The 20,614-nt window shown below is 40.7% G+C and overlaps 3 protein-coding genes across 4 annotated transcripts; 2 read left to right on the top strand and 1 right to left on the bottom strand.

Annotated features, from left to right (window-relative positions):
• The first annotated feature begins 424 nt into the window (after positions 1–424).
• Positions 425–2,412, top strand: mrps6 (mitochondrial ribosomal protein S6). The gene is made up of 2 exons (XM_069658287.1): positions 425–866; positions 2,297–2,412. Exon 1 carries the CDS (start codon positions 528–530, stop codon positions 858–860), a length of 333 nt encoding a protein of 110 aa, XP_069514388.1. The 5' UTR covers positions 425–527; the 3' UTR covers positions 861–866; positions 2,297–2,412.
• Positions 2,413–3,702: 1,290 nt separating this feature from the next.
• On the top strand, positions 3,703–13,774 carry psap (prosaposin). The gene is made up of 14 exons (XM_069658286.1): positions 3,703–3,800; positions 7,122–7,255; positions 7,722–7,796; positions 7,907–8,032; positions 9,204–9,425; positions 9,516–9,659; positions 9,742–9,798; positions 10,720–10,908; positions 11,029–11,118; positions 11,717–11,900; positions 12,221–12,384; positions 12,471–12,551; positions 12,727–12,834; positions 12,974–13,774. The coding sequence occupies exons 1-14, from the start codon at positions 3,767–3,769 to the stop codon at positions 13,007–13,009; spliced, it is 1,644 nt and encodes a 547-aa protein (XP_069514387.1). The 5' UTR covers positions 3,703–3,766; the 3' UTR covers positions 13,010–13,774.
• A 237-nt stretch (positions 13,775–14,011) lies between these two features.
• Positions 14,012–20,147, bottom strand: slc29a3 (solute carrier family 29 member 3). Of its 2 annotated transcripts, XM_069658283.1 has the most exons (7): positions 20,061–20,147; positions 18,851–18,962; positions 18,339–18,759; positions 17,616–17,698; positions 16,517–16,743; positions 16,177–16,339; positions 14,012–15,675 (listed from the first exon to the last, which is right to left on the bottom strand). In XM_069658283.1, the coding sequence occupies exons 3-7, from the start codon at positions 18,660–18,662 to the stop codon at positions 15,051–15,053; spliced, it is 1,422 nt and encodes a 473-aa protein (XP_069514384.1). In that variant the 5' UTR covers positions 18,663–18,759; positions 18,851–18,962; positions 20,061–20,147; the 3' UTR covers positions 14,012–15,050. The 2 variants fall into 2 exon arrangements, with proteins under 2 accessions (XP_069514384.1, XP_069514385.1); XM_069658284.1 differs by lacking the exons at positions 18,851–18,962; positions 20,061–20,147 and having other exon boundaries at positions 18,339–18,764.
• Positions 20,148–20,614: the final 467 nt, after the last annotated feature.

Below are 20,614 nucleotides of genomic sequence, written 5' to 3'. Positions count from 1 at the left end.
CCAGTTTAATTTTGTTATTGTTAATTATTTTTATTTACTTCCTCTTTTTTCCCCCTTCCAAAATACACTTTAGGAAATACAAAGTAAGCTCCTGTCGGTTAAATGCATAAGAAATTAATTTACCGAATCCAATTCCACCAACTATTTTGCATTATTTTTCAGTTATATGTGTACAAATTATACTGCTTTGTATTTAGAGCAATATTTCTAACGGATAGTTCTCAACCGAATATCGAGGTAGCCCAATGACTGTATGAGGAAGACTAAAAAGCCATCATCATTTTTGTTGGTATACAATAAATACAAATATAATTCAAGATGGGGTTTTTTTGTTTTTTTTAGTATTGTGTTTAAGTAGGTAAAGGTATCTATATTTTTTATGGCGCAAGCTTTATACGTCATCACCAAAGACCTTCCTGTCCCTCGTGTCATAACATGGTCGTCTTTGCACTGAGTTTTCTGGCAATGACACTAACCCCTTGTCGGCTGAATTAAAAGTGTGAACCGAGGATTTCTTCACCGAAGCCATGCCTCGCTACGAGCTGTCCCTGATCCTGAAGGTGATGCAGCGGCCGGAGACAGCGGCTGCTCTTCGGCGGACAGTGGAGACTTTGATGGAGCGGGGCGCCGTGGTGAGGGACCTGGAGAACATGGGAGAGAAATTGTTGCCCTTCAAGATAAATAAGCACAACCACAGACATGTTAGAGGGACATACTTTCTGGTCGATTTCTACGCAGCCCCGAGCATCCTCACAGGATTATTGGATCATCTACACCGGGATGTGGACGTGGTGAGGCCCACTGTGCTGAAGAACGACGCCCCGGTTTCTAGCAGCAGCTGTTGTGGTCCCAAACAGTGATTAAATGTAAGGAATGGCTGTTGAGGATGAAGCTTAGTGCATCAGTACTCACCATGCAGCTGTTTAGAAATAAAACCCTAAAGCTGGTGTATGAACAGTTTGTTTTCACCCACCGGTAATCATGCATGAATTTGAGGCTGCAAACTACAACATTTCTAAAAGAGAACTACAGTTGTCTTAACTAAATGAGCAGAATGATAAATGTTCATCATGGGTTAAGATAAGGCTCAAAGTGATTCCTAGTGTCTAAAAGCTACAGTGTTCAACATAAAAGACCAAAAAGGTCAAACAACTCAATGCATTTGTAAAAGATATTCTTTCTGTTTGGATAAATTAATTTAGTTTTAATTTAGTAATTTTTAAGCAAAAAGAAGAATTGATTTCATTAATTTCCTGGGATTAGACTCATCAAATATTTATTTTAAATGTTGTGGTACAGGCAGCTTGACACCCTTTATAAACGTTATACGCTATACACAAACTTGTATTGCTTTTATTGGTGTTTTGTGTTCTGACAGCTTGGACTTAAGAGTGTGAAAGATATAATTTTGTCTCTTTACCTCTTCTTTGGGAAGCAATAAGCAAATAAGTGATGTAAAAAACACTTAAAATGTGTTGTGGTTAAACACAGGTGAAAACTATTTTATGGATTATAAAGACCTGCAAACCTTCTTACATGGTTTACAATATTACAATCTTTACACAGTGATGACAACACAGAGAGAGAGAGAGAGAGAGAGAGAGAGAGCAAAAACATGTAAGGCCAAAGGTACACTCCACCACAGGATCACATGGGTCAACTCATAATGGCTGAACTGATAAGAGGAACCGAACTAGAATCTAAAAAGCTGACATGTCAGAGATGTTGGCTATTAATTCCTGACTGCACCCATCAATACTGGGGATATATTTCTTTGCCAAGGCCAATATGTCTGATCATGTGGCAAGTGTAGTGGAGTCTTATCAACCAATTGGTATATATCAGTATAGGCTTATTAACAAAATGTTTAGGTACAATAATGTCAAAAAATATATGTAAATATAAAATGTATATAGTTAGCATAGAGGATATATTGCTATTATGTAATTATATTTCTTGTCTACATGTTTCCATCGCTAAAATCTCATGTTGAGTACATATCTTTACCACAGCTCTTAAAGCAACATCTGCTGTGATCTTCATCAAAAAGATAATGTAATGTATTTATGATAAAAACAACTGATATATCATTATTTATATTTATATAAACTCTGAATATTTGTTTCTCCCTCAGAAATTAAGTATAAGGCAGGCTCTTAAAATAGGTTATTGCAACTATACATGACTTCATTTAACGAGTTCACACAGTCACCTTCCTTCTCTTTATGGAGATCATGCTGTGCTGACTCTGCTGTAACCGAACCCCATGTAATCGTTGTTCCCTTTTGTTTTACAGGGTTCACGGCTCATGTCCCAGAGATCTACAGTGTCACGCTTCCCTCTTTGACCTCTTCCATAGTTGCTGATCTGCATTTGGATGTTGTGTTGTAATAAACTACTTTTTTCTACCTAGGTTGCAAGTTTTTCTTGACTTCTTTTTAAAATACTTTGAACATAGGCAACATTTGTTCTTATTTTTTATCCCGACCTAAGTGTGGTTAATTGAGTTCTGACATTTTATGTGGTAGAGTAGCCATCCAGACCGAATATTCTGAAAATAATAAACAATAAGGACACTGCCACTGAACTTTCAAACTTGATCCTCATCAGGTAAATGAGACATCAAGTGTTTTTTAGGAACTTTCTCAGCTTGTTAATCATTTAAGTTAGCTGGAATGTAATCCAAGCATACAGTACATACACACATAATTAATTTCCAGATTGGAAATGGTTACATTTCTTGTATATTTCAAGTGTATTTATATTCAGATAGTAAGAAAAAAATTATATTTGAAGGAATAAGCAGCGCACATACAGTATATTTGCTATGCCAGTCTACAGCTAGGAATTTAAATGTTTTAAGGATACAGCTTTTAAATGTTTTTTATTTATGTTGACTCTCATATATACCCTCTGCATAAACAGCCTGAGCTTAAACCCTTTGATAAAATATGCATTTAAGACATAACTACCAGCAATTAATGGGCTAATTAGCCTTGTAGTGATGATCGTCTTATAAGGAATAATGCAACCATTACAAACTCTGAAGTTTTTGCAGTTTATTTAAATAAAACCCAGTTCCATGTTAGTTTTATATAATTGGCATATTAAGTTGGACTCTGAAAGTAATAATCAGAAATGCGAGCAGACAATATCTGTATTGCATGAGCAGCATGACTGGTGATGTCTCTTTTTAGAAGAATTTTAAAAGTGTATTTTTTTTAATAATTGTTTTCATACTTGTTAGCTTTTTTTTAATGATTAAAGGGTCGAATTAAAGTCGTTTAAGGGCCTGATTTGGCCCACTGGCTGCCAGTTCAATAGGTCTCCCCTAGTGTAGAAACATAAAGCTGTATAATTATAAAGCCATAGGTTTCCTTCAAACGTCACCAACCTCTGTTGGACTCTTTAATATTTCACTTAAAATTAAAAATAGTTTTGAACCAAACCTTTCCCAACTTTTTTTTTACTATTAGACCCCCCTTCTCATTTATTTATTTATTTTTCTCTTAATGTATAAAAAACATAGCCTTTGTAAGAAAATACCCAGAGAAAAGTTTTATGACTTTTGTTCCTAGAAGCTGAATAATAACTTCAGACACAGCAGGGCCGAGGTAGAGTCACATGTCTCGCTCAGAAGTCAGCTGACAGTGAGACATCATAAAGCCATCAACAAGACTCTCCGCCTGCATTGCAGTGTTCACCATTCTAGAGTCAGCTTCAACACCGAGAAATAAACACAGATTAGCCGGGAAACAGCTGAGTCATGCTGCTTCTAACTCTACTCTTCGTCTCCTCAGGTAATTTCAACATTCAGACACTGTTTTTGTCTGTCAGATAGTTGTCAACACACAATAAAAGCTCTTTGGTTGTGAAACAGTGCGTTTCAACATGAAACACGGAAGCTGATTTGAAGCGTTAGCTTTTGTAAACATGAACAAATTAGCTAACTTAAACAGCGAACGATATGTTAGAACGCTACTAAATATTCCTTATATACATAAATCATGCCTTGTTACCGTTTCGATTAATTTGTTTATTGGTTTAACAAGTTCTTTTTATGATTCTTGGCCGTTTGCCTTTGAGGTTAAAAGACGTTGTTGTTGGCCCGTACGGCTCGGCTAACATTAGCATTCCAGCTAAAGCTAATCGGTTAGCTAAATGTTCCTTCCGAGTCTAAAATGAATATGCTAAATGGACTTAAGAAGGTATTTGTCGTCTTTTTATTTAAACATTACAATGAAGCTAAACAGGTAGCTAACCAACAATTGAGAGATACTGTGCATCGTGTTTTACGTTTGTGTATTGGTATGTTTTCTCTTTGGAACAGAGCTTTCGATAAGGGCTAATCCGCCCTACTGTTTTGACAAACTAAACCTGCGTTCACGTGGTGTCGAAATAATCCGAAAAATTAGTTTCTGGCAGGGACATTTCACCTGAATGCTCTATTAAGTCAAAAGAACAACGGGGAAGGCGGAGAAAATTCTGCAACCCGACTTGCCGACCAAAGTAAACGTTGGCTTGGTCAAAATACATTTATTAATTCACGGACAACAAACTTTTTTTTGGCTTATTTGACTATGATAATATGGCCCAGTGTCGAAACCGTTAGTTGCTTTCCACGTAGGGTAACCTAGTTTTGTTCTGAACAATAAAAATATGTCTTCTTTATATTGCGTTCATTTGTCCACATTTTATGCTTTGTATTCAAAACTTCAGAATTCCGAGCATTCGACAAGTACTTGAATTTAAGGTTATTTAACATTACTGTTGGTGAGACAGTTTCGTTTACCTCTGGTTTGGTTCCACGAGGAAGTCTAAATAAGGTCACCAAAACCAGCAACTTTCATTTCATCTTACCAGTGAGTTATTTTCAGTTTTTGTTCCTCTGTACTCATCGTTCCTCTTCTTTGTTTTCTGAAAAAGGTTAGACTGTTAGCTCGCTTATCTTTATATTCAGACAAAACTGGGTCAGTGAAGGCAACATATAAGTTATTGCTGCAATAAACCTGTGCATAACTTACCAACAAGGCTAGTTATACCAGTAATTTAGACTACATACATACACAAATGCCTTGGTCTTGTGGCATTAGAAATATGGACCTGGAATGAGTGTCCTTTTTTCCTTCCTCAGCACAAGCTGTGGTTTCTTGCAGTCCATATTGGCTCTTATTTGTGCTTGTGTGTTTTAGTGCTTATCTCCAGTATGACCTTTGGTTAAAAAATACATTTCTGTAATGTTTTTTGTACTTCCCACATTGTTATTGTGCTTTCTGCAGACATTCCTACAGTGTGCGTGATATTTTCTAAGTTTGGGACTCAATATCATTGTTAAACAAGTTTTGCAAAAGCTTTCTGCTATCTTTGGTTCTTGGGTAACACCGATGTGTAGCCTGCTACACTGAAATGGTGTTATAGGGTACTTGCTGTTGTTTAACAATGCAGTGGGAATCTATATAAAGCCTTTTTGCACATCACTTTGTCATGTGATGATGATTCACTCCCATTGTAAAGAGTTTCTGTTTCAGAATAATGGTCACAGAAAGTGAGTCAGATTTTCTGCTGCTGTGTCACCTTGTTAGCTGTAAATGGTTTATTGCACTGCTAAACTCTTGTGCAGAGGTTTCCTCCTCATTGGTACAGTCTGTCCTTTTGAAAACAGCTTGGTATTTTGTTGACTGCTCATGTGACTCAAGTGGAGGGTGGGAGTGCCCTGCATGCACTGTAACACTGTTGGTATGGGTGATAGCCGGAGGGGTCTCGCAGCGGTGTAACTGAGTGTTTGAAGGTTGTCAGTGCAGCTTGACCTGCATTGCCAATTCTTTGCTGTTATCTAAGAAGGAAGCTCACTGGACTTGGAGAACTCCTTCCTCATACTAATCAGCTTACATTCTGTTTGAATGGTTTTCTTTGACTTTTATATATTGAAAGCATTTTAGTCAGTATTCCAAATATAGTTTTCTGACTTAAGAGAGACGTGCACATGATCTGAATGTGTCTGTATTTATCAAGCAAGTTTTTAAGAGTTGATTGAGGAAATGAGAAACTGTAAATAGGTTATTCCCCATATCACTTTTTCTAATCATGGGAAATGGAGAACTGTGAACAACTCCCTTTTTTTGCAGTTTTTATTATGAAACCACATCAGTAATACCTCAATTCTGCAGCTGTGATACAAATGCAAATGTTTAAGTTCCCTCTGTGGTGTCAACTCGAGGTCCGTTACTTTCTGACTGGTATGATACTTTGCAAATTTGAGCTAAAAGGATTTGGTGTGTTCTTTCTTAATAGTACTTAGTACTACTAAGTACTATAGTACTTACTGAATAGTAGGAGTATTTACCCACAGTATCTGCAGTGTTAGATGTAGTTTATGCTTCAGAAGCAGGCCCACAGATTTTTTTCCCCCTGTGTGCCCAGGACAACGTTCCCTTCAGGGACAACTGTCATTGAACATGATTGAATCTGTGTTTAACTAACTGACATGTGCACTTCTTAATTGAACCTTCCCTAAACTGGAAAGACACGCCTGACAATTTGAATAGCATACTATTTAACCTCGATTATGCAGTGTCTGTTCAGTATATGTGAGATTTTCAATGCAAAACTAAGGTAGTTTGTGTTGATCGGACTTGGTAGATTGTAAGTTCAGTTAATATAAAATATGCAGCACTGTCATCAGAAAAGCATCTTTAAACTCATCTAACAGCATTTAGTTTAGTTTTTTTTTTTTTTAAGAAATAAACCCTGTCAATCGGTCACATTGTTGAAAGTCTATTCTTTATCTACTTCCTCCTGTGTCAATGTTTGAGGAAGTATCTCAGCCTTGAAATCCCCCATCTGGTGGTTTCTTGGCTCACTAGTCAGATTAAACAAAATGTGTGGTGAAACATCTACTCTTACTTCAATAAGACAAGTTCTAGACTTGTCTTATTGAAGTAGGTGGAGAACAAGTTAAACTTACTGTTTAAACCTTTAAAGTTAAGAGGTGCTGAATATTAAAGAACATTTTTATTTTCACTTATTCCTCTGGTAACTTTAATAACGTGCAGGAATATGTTCTTATGTGTCTGCTTTTTGATCTCTGTACGTTGTCTGAATTGTGACTGTCTTCTTTGCAGCGGTTGCGACCCCTCTGCTCGGTACCGAGCAGTGTGCTCGTGGCCCCCCCTACTGGTGTCAGAATGTAAAGACGGCGTCTCTGTGTGGAGCTGTGCCTCACTGCCAGGAGAACGTGTGGAACAAGCCACAGATGGTGAGACCCAAATCATTTGGCTGGTTCTGAAAATGGGATTAAATAAAGCAAATGTTGTGATAATCAATAAATTATTTCAGGTTCAAGTTTTTTTTGGTCCCAATGACATAAATGTAAATAAATAAATGATTTTTTGCTAATTTTTATTTTTTGTTAATGACTTTGTCGTTTTAAAGACAATATGATAAACACATTAACATAAATAATCTGCAGATTAATCGATAAGGAAAATACTTGTTACCTGAACACTAGTATTAAATTCGTTGAGGCATCACTAATGGAAGGCATGTGCTTTTCTTACACTTATTTATTGTTATGGAACCAAAATGGTTTTATTTGTTTCTATTTGATCAGTGTTTGAGACGCACAACAGTCTGTGTTACCTTGTGTACCTTGTGGCCCCAACAGGTATTCTGCACACTTCAAAACATGTGAAGTGTTTACAAACTCATTTTTCTGCTTTCAGAAATCAGTGCCATGTGACTTGTGCAAAGAGGTTTTGATGGTGGTTGGACAGCTCCTGAAGGACAATGCCACTGAGGTAGAGTTAAAAACATTCCCCGTTTGTTAAAACAACCTTTCATAACAAGCAAACAAAAACATAGAAAGTCTCTTCAAAGACTGATATCCAGGTAAAATCTATGTTTGCAGGCTGAGATTCTTGGGTACCTGGAGAAGGCCTGCCAGCTCATCCCTGATCAAAGTCTGACTGCAGAGTGCAAAGAGATGGTGGACAGCTACTACCCAATCCTTATTGGAATCATTACTGGAGAACTGGTGAGCATAATCAGCCTGTTTGTCCAGGTTTTAGACTGTTTACAGTTAATATATAGAAGGAAAACATTTGGTGCAAGGTCCAGGTTTGTCAGAACAGTTTAAGCTCACCACAAGTTAGCTTTGTTATAGTGCCCGTACAAGATTTGCATTAAATACTATCAAATGCCAATAAGCTTATTAGAGTTTAGTTTAGTTAGCCAGTTTATTGTGCAGCTTCATCTAAGACTCCTGAGTAAATGGTCCATCTGCCCCTCAAGAAAAAAGGAAAGCAAGTTGCTGGGAGCAAAGTGCAGCGAGCTGAATAAGGACTATTGATGGGGAAGTGAGTCCATGTCTAAATGGGAACAGAGAAGTCATTGTGTAACGCTGATCCTCATGACTGGAAGCACTGGGTGTAGACGTCTCTGTTTCTGCTCTCACCTGCTACTGCGACTTTGGAAACAAAGGAGACAGTTCTTTGAGATACTTAAAAAGAAAGTATGTAGAGAACTTGAATTTTTAAAATACAGTATCCTTTAAATTTACTTATGAAGCCGCTTTCCCACTGTTCAAAAACCTCCACTAATACCCAGCTTTTTTGCTTTGTGTGAAAGGCTACAATCGGCATTCAGACGCGGGTCAAATGACTCTGCTGTAGACCCGGGTTATTAACGCCTCTGCTCCTGCATTGATGAGAACACAAAACCTGTGTCAACACGCTAATCTCCGCCCCCTTTCCGACGTGATGCTATGCTCCGTCGGTAACTTCTGCGACTCCTTGTCATCTCAGCTACAAATTCCGTCTCCGTCCGAGCAGCGCTCGAACATCGTTCCTAATTTGTCGCTGCCGAGTTTGATAAAGAGACTGAATGAGCAATAGATACAATAAAGCCCTCACCACTGTAACGTCTTCACTGTTTACTAACCCTGATTTGTGCGCGTTTGTGACGTCAAACGGTGACGCAGCAGAAAAGAAGCCATAAGGAGTATACTTCACTGGCAATGGGGAAATAAGACAATCTGCATCTATAAGCGGGTCTTCCCGGGTCTTAAAAACCTGCATCAACGTACTAATTTCGGTGGGGAAACGGCTATATGTGGGTCATTTACTTCAGCTAACATGTCCACAGATTTTAAGGAAAACACTTCAATAAAAAACACATTTTAAAAGTCACTTTGTTTTGTTTTTTAGGAGGATCCCGCTGTGGTGTGTGGAGCCATGGGGCTGTGCCAGTCTGAGCAGGTAGCCCTCGCTAAGGTTCAGGCAGAGGAGCAGCTCGTGTCCAACGAAATCCCTCAGGTCGACCTTTCCCAGCGAGTGGCCCCCTTCCTCCTCAATGTGCCCGGGCTCCTCTATCCTCAGGAGACCCCCAAAAAGGAACAGGAGGCCCCTAAACAAGAGACTCCAAAGCAGGTACAGTCTTTACCTAACCATCATGAAACGCAGTATGCTCTCTGCCCGAAAGCTGACTTCATTTTGCCCTGATTCTTGCCTTCATTGTAGGGAGGTGACGTTGTGTGCGAGGACTGCATCAAGTTCCTGACTGATGCTCAAAAGGAAGCCAAGGAAAACTCCTCATTTGTTGACGCTCTCATTGAGAGGATTGAGAACGAGTGCGACCTGCTGGGACAAGGCCTGTCTGAAATGGTTTGAACCAAGTTTTCATACTTTTTTTGTTGTATTTTCCCCCTAAAAAAGCTGCATATTAAACTCTTTCTCCTCCTTGCAGTGCAAGCAGTATGTCAGCCAGTATGGTGCCGTTGTGGTCCAGCAGCTCATGTCCATGGTAAGTCCTCCAACCCTCCCTCTTCATGCCTAACTATAACATGAATGGTTATTTACTCTAATATTTAGTGATAAGCTTAATGAAGTCATCAAACTAATAAGTCTAATTGTTTTGTATGTTTTGAGCCCAGTCTTGCAGCTCCATCTGGCCTGCTGACTTGAATTTATTCACATCTTTGAATCGCTTTCTATCCTTTTCCCCCGTTTTCCCCTCATTTCTGTTGTGCTTATTTTTACGTTTCTCCCCTTCATTCATTTTGTCTTGCTCTGTTTTCTCCTGCTCTGGGTTTTGTGTGCTGCTCCCCAGGAACAGGTAGGTCTTTCTGTGTTCATCCTGTAGCCTATTAACCCGTAGCTCTTGCTTCTTGTGCTGTCCACTCCTAGCGCTAATCACCTTGTACCGTAGTGATGTTAATTAACCGATTTATGAGTGAGACTACTTGATTAACCTGAACACTTTGCTTGATTGACTTGACACGGTTTGAACACTGCAGCAAAGGAGCACAAAAAGATCCTCTCCTGTTCCTTGACAAAATGAGCATACAGAGCTTTTATTTAAGGTATGCTTGGATCTTGTAACTTTGTTTGCTCAAGCGTATCACCTAAAAGATGCACTGGTTTTTACTAACATTAAAGCTGCAATCCCCATCGAGGCAGCATCTTTTTTTGTTGTGTATTGTGGTTTTTTATTTTAACACCGGCTCATTTTGTTGGATGCCAACATTTTTTACCAGTATGAGTCTTTATATCTGGTAAAGGGGGCTGTGTTTTGTCAGACTTGTGCATATTACATGGGTGGTTATGCTGTGGAATGGTATGCAGATGACAAGCATGTGGTTTACGCTAACAGCATGCAAAGAAGCCAGTGTTGTAGACGGTTAGATGTGTATCCTTAAAGTTCTTTCTCTGTTTCTGTCCTCAGCAACCGAAGGATATCTGTGCCAACGCTGGTTTCTGTGATGCTATGAAGAAGTCTGTTCCCATGATGACGCTGAAGGCTGCCAAGACTGTACCTGCTCTCAAGACTGTATCTGCTCTCAAGACTGTACCTGCTCTCAAGACTGTTCCTGCTCTTAAGCTCGTTCCTGCTACCAAGGTTGAGTCTGCTAAGGTAATACATGGCGGGCACCTGGCTGCTCACTCTCATCAGAACTCATTAAAACAAGATGGAAGTGTGTTTTCTTGAACAGTTTTCCACATTTACATGAGATCTGTCTTTGTCTTCGAGCAGATGGTGCGTGTCCATGATTCCCCAAAGTGTAGCATCTGTGAGTTTGTGATGAAAGAGCTGGAGGAAACGCTGGAGGATCAGACAACAGAGGTGGGTCATGTGCGACTAAATCTCGGATCCCATCGGCTACACTCTGACGACGATATAGCCTCTGGGCACAGACTTCCTTTTCCGTGTGCTGCATTGTATACAGGAAAATAATCAGTTCTTCTTGTGATTGACTTTAATTAACGGGTCTTACCTTTTGGCGAAATTTCAACATCATGATGCAGATTTGTAAAAAGTAAAAATGAAGGTTTGTCAGGTCTGTCCACAAGAGGAGAAGAAAGCTACTTTTAGAACGCTTTAAAAGTTTTTTGAACGGAGGTCGGAGCCATAATTTCTGATGCATTCGAGGAAGTCGGGAAATCTGAACACTGAGCGGCTTTCGTGACACCCTGTCAGGAATTTACCTCAAGTTGAATTTTAGATCTAGAACAGATTGTTAGCTAAACTTGCTGCAGATATCTGTTTATAGAGATTAATAAGAAGCTAAATCATCGCCAGATAGCCGCTGATGGGATTCTAAATTTCTATGTAAATGGAGATTATGTGCGACCATATGTATGAATTATGGCAACAAAATTTAAAACATTTTATTTCAGACAAAAATCTGATTTCAATCTGTGCCATCGCTCTGTTTTTTCAGGAGGAGGTCGTGAAAGCTGTGGAGAAGGTGTGCACACTCCTGCCATCCACTCTGAGTGCCCAGTGTAAGGACCTGATTGAGACCTACGGTTCGGCCATCATTCAGCTTCTGGTGCAGCAGGCTGACCCCAAGACTGTCTGCACAGTGTTGGGACTCTGCAACGGTGCCAGTCGTGCATTTGTCCGTAAGTTCTCTCTTCGCAGCACACTGAATGCCAATGTTAGCTTTTCTGAGGGAAGTGATGTGCAAAAGTATTATTAGATGTGGAACGAATTTGCAGTTGACTGCCATACCGCAACTGGAAGTACAAGAACAAAATTACACAGGAAATGATTATGAATGATGGGTTTTTTTATGACATAATCTGGCAACATAATGGTTCTGTAAAATGTCAGCTGCTTCTTTTCAGTATTTTTGGCTTCATAAAAGGCAGGACGTCGTGAATGCATGATTTTTGCCTGTTACAAATGAATAAACATCTTTGTTGTGTTTTCTTCCTTCCAGCTGCACTGGACCAGACTCGCTTTAAGGCCGGTGGCTACTGCGACGTGTGCAAGATGGCCGTCCAATACATCGACGGCATTCTGGAGAAGAACGCCACAGAGAAGCAGATCGAGGAGGCTGTGAGGAAAGTGTGCAATTTCCTGCCAGACGCTTTCAAGACTGAGGTGAGCTGTCGCATCTTTCTTAGCTTGAGAAACGTTTACCTGTCATGTGACAGCCTTACATTAACCCTTTGTGTCTGTGCCAACAGTGTGACCAAATGGTGGAACAGTATGAGCCATTGCTTATCGAGCTGCTGCTCCAGGCGCTGGACCCAGACTTCGTGTGCATGGTAAACTTGTTTTTTGTTTGTTTTTTTGCAGGAAGAAATTAAGTAATTTTGTTAATGTTAATATTTGTCTTTATAAATTATTGGTAATAAACGGTACTCAGTAATATTTGGCTTGCACTACAGGTCACAGCCCAGTTTAGTATCTGAGCTGTGTGTGTTTGTGGTTGTGTGACAGAAAGTGGGAGCCTGCCCTGAAGCTGTGCGCAGGCTGCTAGGGACAGAGCAGTGCAGCTGGGGACCTGCATTCTGGTGCAAGAACATGGAGACGGCGACTCGGTGCAATGTGAGTAGTTAAATCTTATGTTGACAACCTAATATGTGTCCCCAGAGTGTGATTCTGGAGCCTTTAGTTTCCCTAACAATGATTGTGTGTATTCTTTACCTACAAGTTTCCTTTCTAACCAGTTGTTCCTGTCTTATAGGCTGTGGCTCACTGCAAACGCCACGTGTGGGTATAGACGAAGAGGAGGACCAGCACAAACTGACCTGTAGGGAATTAAATGAAAAAAATTCGAGTGCTGCTTTCCACTTTTAATTTGTGTCCTGTTTTTTTCTTTTTAATGGACTTACATGACTGCAGTTTGTGTAAATTAACTTCGATATTTTGAATGATGTCATGGTGGAAAGGGACTGGATGTTTTTTTTTTTTTCTCCGAGTGGGTGGGTGGGTGGGGGGGGCTTGGATGGAGTGATTAAGTTGCCAGCAGCTCAACCTGTTGCTGCTTCGCTGAGCAGAAGTCACAAAGCTCTACTGTAGGCTTTTGCAGATTTGCATCATTTGGGTTGAACTTGCCTACATAGCTAGCTGGTTGTGGTGTCTGTCAGAACACAGTTTCACATGTTGTATAATGTTGACACGGCATCCGATGGCTCCTGTTGTGAAGGGTTTTCAGACCTGTATTTGATTCCCTCTCTCTGGATGAACTGACTGCTAACAGAGGAGACGACTTAAAGTGTTTGACAGGCTTTTCTTTTAGCAGTCTGATCCTTACATTTATATTTTGTAGACAAAGTGTGTTTTTGTTTTAAGAAGCTCATGGAGGAACTAAATCTGAGAGTTTAGCTCTCTCTCGCCTCCCGTTGTTTGCACTCTTCCTACTGTTTGTAAATCACTGTCTTTCTAACGTACGGAAAGCATCTCGAATTTGATTGTCTGCTTCGAAGCCAGAGCCAACTGTCTGTTGATCTGTACATTTTTAACAATAAAAGTGATCCCAATCCAACCACTTTTATTTTTTGACTGACTGCGACTGGCTCCTTGTTTATTACAAGGCGGGTGTTTAGGGCAAAGAAACTGCAACCTCAGCAGCCATTCACTTCTGTGACATTTAAAGAACTTAAAGCACTGATCGCAGGTTTGACTCCCGATCATTTGGAGCATGTCGTCCCCCTCTCTCTCTCCTCCCAACATTTCCTGTCTCTCTTCAGCTGTCTGATAAATAAAAACAAAAGCCAAAAAATCATCTTTAAAAAGAACTTTTATTATGCAATGGTTTTAAGTAGAAAACTGTCATTTGAAATCTGTTCAGTTACATACAATCTGCAGATGATACATCTTCTCTAAGTAGGCCTATTTTATCAAGTGCACTATTATAACAGAGGCTAAAGAGTTATAACATTAAATGTTCAGTATAAAGTCTGATCAAGATTAACAGGTTTACAGACGACAGACATGAATCAATGAGAATTAGCCACATTGTTCTCAGCTGTCCCTCAGGATGTGATGCTTCTTTGGCCTTTGTATATTAAGATTGAACACATCCCTCCCCTTAACACTGTTTTCACAAAAATATTGACCCCTTGAATAAAGTAAAAGTGCAAAATGTTTTGCAGCATGTAAAGTCTAAAACTTGAGTCCCTGATGGACTGCACTGATTGCTAATGTTTGGAGAACCATGTTCACATCAACGTAAACAACACTTTACTACCCTGTGTTCATTTGGTGTCGGAAGAATTGGAAAATATTCCAGACATGGAGAGTTCACCAGAAACTCGCCCAGTTGACAAACTTGACGTCAAAGAAGCTGAAAGTGAAACGTGCTGATGGCAAGAAACCTCTTTATAACTCTGTTTTGCATTCCAACTTGTATCCACATATAATGTGTCATATGGTGTTAGCTTGTAACCCTTAGCTGCTGCACACAGAGGTGTCTTAATTAGTTCTGGTCATAAAACATTAACTTCGTACCGTCCATTTTGTTTCCACACTTAAAGCCTGTGAACACGACTAAGTACAATCAATAACTTCCCAACTTTGGAACTCCGAGCTTCAGAGGAGGAAGTGAATGCAGCGTTAATGTGAGGTATAAAGGAGTTAAGGCCTTCTGGTAAAATGTTGATGAGAAGCTTATCAGCGGCACTTTTCCCTCATGGCAGACGACTGGCTCCTGGTGCTGGTTCTTGTATACGTCAGCCAGGCCGCTGACTCTGTCCAGCTCTGTCTGCTACATAGTTCAAGTTTAGTACTGTAAATAACAAGGTTATTGATTAACAGCCTGGTCAGATGCAGTGCACAAGGAGCACGGCGAACGCAGACCCCACAGCTAGTCCAAGAGTGAGGAAGAAGGACATGACCACTCCTGTGGCCTCCGCCAGCTCTCGAGGTACCACCTTAGGGCCGTAGATCATCGGCAGAGTGCCCAGGTAGCCATTGGTGAGGCCTAGCAGGCAGTTAAAGACCACAGGGTAAATGTCATGGGTGAAAAGCACGGTGTGGATGTGGTCTCTCGGCTGGTAGTTACAGAACATGATAAGTGGTACCATTATGGTGCGACACAGCACCAGCACAGGCAGGACTCTGCTGGTGGGACCGGGCAGCTGCAGCCAGGCTGTGGCCTGCCGGCCGCAGAAGTCTGCTACGTTGTACAAGAGGAAACTGGTGAGGGGCACAAAATAAGTGGTGGTCCAGGGGCTGCCGCTGTCTTTGTGGACGGACTGGATCCCTGAGGATATCGCAGGGAACACCATGATGGAGACGAAGAAGACGTAGAAGACGCTCAGGCCGAGCACCCACGTCTTCCTCAGGATGGGCTGCAGTGGGGGGACGGAGACACTGCTCCCTGCTGGTGCTCCCCCCTCACTCATCACGGCTGGACTGCTGCATGATGCTGCAAGCATGTAGTGTCTGCAGAGAAGGAAATGAGAAAGCATTTTTTAAGACATTATCTCTAAAGATCTTTCAACAGTTTGACCTGTTCTGAATTTAATCTGTTGAATCCACATACGTCATAGGATTGTCAAAAAGTCTTAAAGGTCACTTTAAGCTTTAAAATAACTTTTTTTATGCATCATTTAGTCAAGAATAAATTGATGATTTGTTAATCATGTGCACTTTTACTTTTGACCAGAATCAAACAGCTGCTTAGTATTTTAAATGCACAAACAACATAACAGGAAAAGGTAAATGTAGCTAATTTATTGCATTTATTCTGAAGTAAATAACCGTCGGCGCCATCCTGTGGCCGTATGAAGAATGACACTGTGTCAGAAAATTCACACTGTTAACTCTCTGTACTCTTTAGTGTCCCGATTCACATTAAAGTTTGTTTTTTTACCACAAAAATAAAATATGAGTATCACCAATATTTTAATAGGCAGTGTTTGCATCTGTATTTCTGCAACCAACCTTGAGTATGCCAGCTTTGGCAGCAGCAAATATGTGATGATGCAGAGCAGGATGAAGACGTCAGCTGTCAGGAAGTAAGCCAGAGCGCTGTCTGTCACGTCCTTCGCCACTGCCAGGTCAACTATTGATGCAACAGCACTCAGCGTCCCCCCCATGGCCTGGCCTGAGAGACAAAAAAGGACCTCAGTGATGTGCAGTCACTTACCAAGGGCCACCATAATTACATTCTATAATAATGCAAATACCAAACTTCATTGTGCCCTCATTCAAGAGTACAGTAGCTGTCAGGGAAAGAAAGGCCGCTTATAAGAGACGTTCCTGATCTGGATGAAAACCGTACCTGATATGAGGGCCTGGGAAATCCTCATGGGGAAATGTCCGCTCATCCCGAACACGCTGCCGGAGAAGAGGTTGGAGGCTCCGCTGACTATGGCCACACTGACCAGAGTACCAGTAAAGAACTCCATCCTGCAGTCGGACACATCCACCTTCACCAGCACCGTGGTCACCACGAACACCAAGAGGATCACGAAAAGAGACGACAGGATCCGCACGTGTGAAGACAACCTACACACAGTGCACACACACAGTTAGGCAGGTTAGGTAGGAGTTTAACAAGAAGCAGTTGGCCAACATAAACACGGAAACAAGGCAGAAACCGTTTGGTTTGATTGAGTACAGTTTGTGTACATCAGGCCAATTCAGGTGCCAAAGGAGCAGAAAAAAGTCTGTGCTGCGCTTTTATTTTGAAGGACATGGGTTTCCTATGACATGCATGCAGTAGAAGTGTTGTTTATTCACACTCCATGAATCCACTGATCGGGTCATCACAGCTACAGTTACTTTGAAACTCGTTGAGCCCCACAATAGTTGCATTTATGTTGCACTTTTTGCACTGTTAATTGGAATATGTTAGTCTATGCAAACTGCACAGATTTGAATTAAATAAATTTGACTGGTTAAAAAAATTGGGTCGCAATTGGTCACCAAGGAGGTGGTGGTGGGTCCCGAGGTGAGACCAGGTGAGAAAAACTGATCTCTACCACAACTGGGATTCGAGCTCGGAACCTTCTAGCTGTGAGGCGACAGCGCTAACCACTGCACCACCTGAGCAAAGTATTAATCCACACAAATAACACACAGAAAATGTGTTGCGCTGCAGAGGTGGTGCGGTCCAAATGACGATGCGTTATCTCAGTCTGATCAAAGTCCAGAGAAAATAAAAACAGAAATGCAGCAGGATGATTTATATTACTGTAATCGAAAGCACCAAAATAGGACCGAAGTGACGTAACATCCAAACATCCTTTACAGGTTCTTTATTACATTCTATTACGGTGAAGGTGAACAGAGTGAGAGGAAGAAATACATCTACGAGGATTGTGCTGTGTGTGTGTGTGTGTGTGTGTGTGTGTGTGTGTGTGTGAACGGGGGATTACCTGTTTACTAAAACATAGTTGAGCACCAGACACAGCACGGATGGCACCGTGGAGGCAATGGTCAGATAGCTTTCAAAGTAGTCCTGTGAATAGTCACAGAAAGTAGAAGCATTTAAATTCTCTCCTATAAAAACACACTCATGAACTCACTGTGTCTCACATAACATAAGAGGAAGCGAAAGTAGAGGCGATAAAAATCAGTCTTTTCTTCCTCGTCTGCTTTGGTTTCTTGTTCAAATCATATTCAGAGTAGCAGAAATCTGTAGACTGTTAAAAAAGATTGTTGGTGTTCTTACAAAAACAGGTTTTTCTTTAAATTGGCGACTTGCTATTTTGTCTTTGTGTTGCTGCAACACTCGAGTTTCTCCTCTGGAGATCAATAAAGGATTATCTTATCTCTTAAAGTTCTGTGGAAAGACTCTTTGGTGGATGATCACCACAAAGAACAGTTTTCCACAGTAACAGAGTGAATCTATTAAAACACATATTCTCGAAACAAACAAATAAATAAGATGGATCTGTTGGACCCTCTCCACCTTCACCTTAGTTGCCCTAAATGAGCCTTTTGGTATTTCTAATTGTGTTGTTATGAATTCCTGTCAGATGTGAAAGGACACTCAGTCCTCAGACAGGATCGTCACGGTTTCATTATAAGCATGCAGAATGGCACTAATGCGCACCTTCCTGTGAACACTGTAGAGATTGTGTTTCCCTCGCACTCACACTGAGGTCTGAACGTTGCTCCTCTTCGCCGCTTTCATTAGTGTTGTTACTCAGCTTGTAGAGCCAGTAGTGTTTGGCTGTTATAAAGAAGTTCCAGGGCAGCAGGGAGCCGATGCCCATCAGAAAGAAGATGATGTACACCAAACAGTACGAGTCTTCTGGGCTGTAGCGCACCGCCAGAGGCACTGACGAATGTTTGGGCAGGAGGGAGGCCGAGGGACTCGTGTCCTCGCTCTCCTCATCTTCAGATACATGATGGTTACCAAGACCAGATGGGATGTAGGAGGAGTTGAGACTGGGCTGCACAGGCTCAGAGGCGTCCATTTTCACACACAGAATGCAGGACGCTCACAAAGTAAAGACGGGAGTGGAAAGAGAAGGTAGTGAAAGAAAACCGAGAGGGGAAGTGTTAAACAGAGAGCTGTGAAGGAGAAGAAGAAAAATATACGCTATGAATAATCAGCGGGGAATAACAATGTTATTGCAATAAGCGACGTTTGAATGATGCTTACTTGTTCTTGCCCAGAGAGGAAAAGAGAGGCGGTTTCCTCTGAAGCCATAGTCTGGAGAGATCCTTGTGCTGCAGCTGTTACAAATCAGCCCAGTAATCCAGATCCTGTGATGCTGCAGTGTAAGAAGTCATATTAAAAGGTATCACCCAATTCTGGTCAAAATGGCCATAATATATTCTACCAAATGTATCCCTCTATAAACCCCCATGTAAGATACTGTAAGACCCAAAATGGAGTAGCTGTCCTCTGTTCAAAACAAAACAGGGAATTTGTCAAACTTCTACCTCAATAAAATAAGAATGGTAAATAAATTAAACAAGGTCTGATTATCCTGATTCAGTGGATGAGGAATGTGACACGTACACATTGTCACGCTATGCCATCGCTGCACCAAAAACTTTAATGTGGACATTAGAAAACCTGCTATGTGGCAGCTGCATGTTGACACGACAAACTAGACTGTCAGAGCAAGTTGTTTGTTGTCTTAGGTAAGTGGGATAATTATTTATAATTATCCCACTTACCTAAGACAACAAATAAGTTAAAGTTAAATGTCCAATCAGATCAGCCACTCAGCATTTTCTTCAGGCATGTGATTGTTTGACTCATTATACTGACTTTCAGCATTCACACATGCACGCGTCCTAAAAACTACAACCTCAGAAAGTGACTGATGCACATCCCTGCCTCTACTTCTGCTACTGACAGAAATAGAAAAACTGTCTTTCCCCAGCACCACTTACTTGCACAATATGAGGTTCTTACTTTAACTATTTAAGGAGGTTAAAGGGAGAGACTGACATGACGGAACAAAGCTGACCTTGCATCTTAAAGCATCATGTGTGCTACTAATGAGGAACCAGCATTCACATGATGCTTACCAAAGTAAAAGAGATTACACGGGCTCGATTTTTAGAGACTAATCCCAGACACATGGCACTGATCACACCACACAGACGGTTTACAGAAGTTTTTTTTCTCAATTTATTGCAATATTCGTATGCTTATTCTTTACTCATTATGAGGGTCTAAAGGTAGAATAGGCATGTCAAGTTCTATTTTTTTGTCTGGACACCGCTTTGTACAGTAAACAACTAAACTAACATTAGGGGCTAGCTAAACGGTTGCATAAAGTACCCACAAACGCAGCTAACGTTAACCTAGACGACCCGTGCTAAACGTAGGGCGCATTAAATAAAAATAAACGTACCTCACTGTTGGAGACTCCCTGGCTGTTGCTTCTGTCTTTTCTAAAAGTGCTAAAACGACACAGAAATCCATTTCACAGCAAACTGCATTTCTGGTCAGCTGACAAACAACATTGCATTCACGTGCTCCTCAGATGCTCGGAGATCTCAATTTAAAAAGTCGTTCTTCCGGCGAGGTTTAAATCCTACATTGACACAACAAAAACACATATTTCATGTAGTTGTCGGTTCAGAACTAAACGAGATAACTTATGTGGAGATTAAGTAACGGTTACAACTCAACACCATTTTCCGACTGACAAATTGGTTAAAAATGTTTATGTTGTTAATGTTCAACACGTACATTAAGTAGACGTTTAGATCATCAAGAAAACATTTACTTTGGTCCGACATGTTTGATCCTAATATGAAGTAAATTTTGTCATCTTGGCAGGTCAGGCACCACGATTTTGTCCGACTTTCCCCAGTTGTTTCAAGTTGTGGAGGCATTCGCGTGAATTTTCCCAGTCGGTACTTAATTTTCCCGATCATTGTTTAAACACGTAAATGCACCACC

The sequence above is a fragment of the Semicossyphus pulcher genome, unplaced genomic scaffold (genome assembly GCF_022749685.1).
Source record: "Semicossyphus pulcher isolate SPU_LCO1_2020_fin unplaced genomic scaffold, fSemPul1.0.p SCAF_12, whole genome shotgun sequence".
In the NCBI taxonomy this organism is placed as follows: Eukaryota; Metazoa; Chordata; class Actinopteri; order Labriformes; family Labridae; genus Semicossyphus; species Semicossyphus pulcher.
This window is presented reverse-complemented; position numbering and strand designations above follow the sequence as displayed.

Bases quoted from the DNA above. Each gene is read 5' to 3' on its own strand.
- mrps6 (XM_069658287.1), top strand. From the start codon at position 528: ATGCCTCGCTACGAGCTGTCCCTGATCCTGAAGGTGATGCAGCGGCCG.
- psap (XM_069658286.1), top strand. From the start codon at position 3,767: ATGCTGCTTCTAACTCTACTCTTCGTCTCCTCAG. The intron at 7,797-7,906 runs GTAGAGTTAAAA...CTATGTTTGCAG, and splicing joins TGAAGGACAATGCCACTGAG to GCTGAGATTCTTGGGTACCT. The intron at 12,835-12,973 runs GTGAGTAGTTAA...CCTGTCTTATAG, and splicing joins AGACGGCGACTCGGTGCAAT to GCTGTGGCTCACTGCAAACG.
- slc29a3 (XM_069658283.1), bottom strand. From the start codon at position 18,662: ATGGACGCCTCTGAGCCTGTGCAGCCCAGTCTCAACTCCTCCTACATC. The intron at 16,340-16,516 runs GTACGGTTTTCA...TTTGTCTCTCAG, and splicing joins TTCCCAGGCCCTCATATCAG to GCCAGGCCATGGGGGGGACG. The intron at 15,676-16,176 runs GTTGGTTGCAGA...CCTTCTCTGCAG, and splicing joins CCAAAGCTGGCATACTCAAG to ACACTACATGCTTGCAGCAT.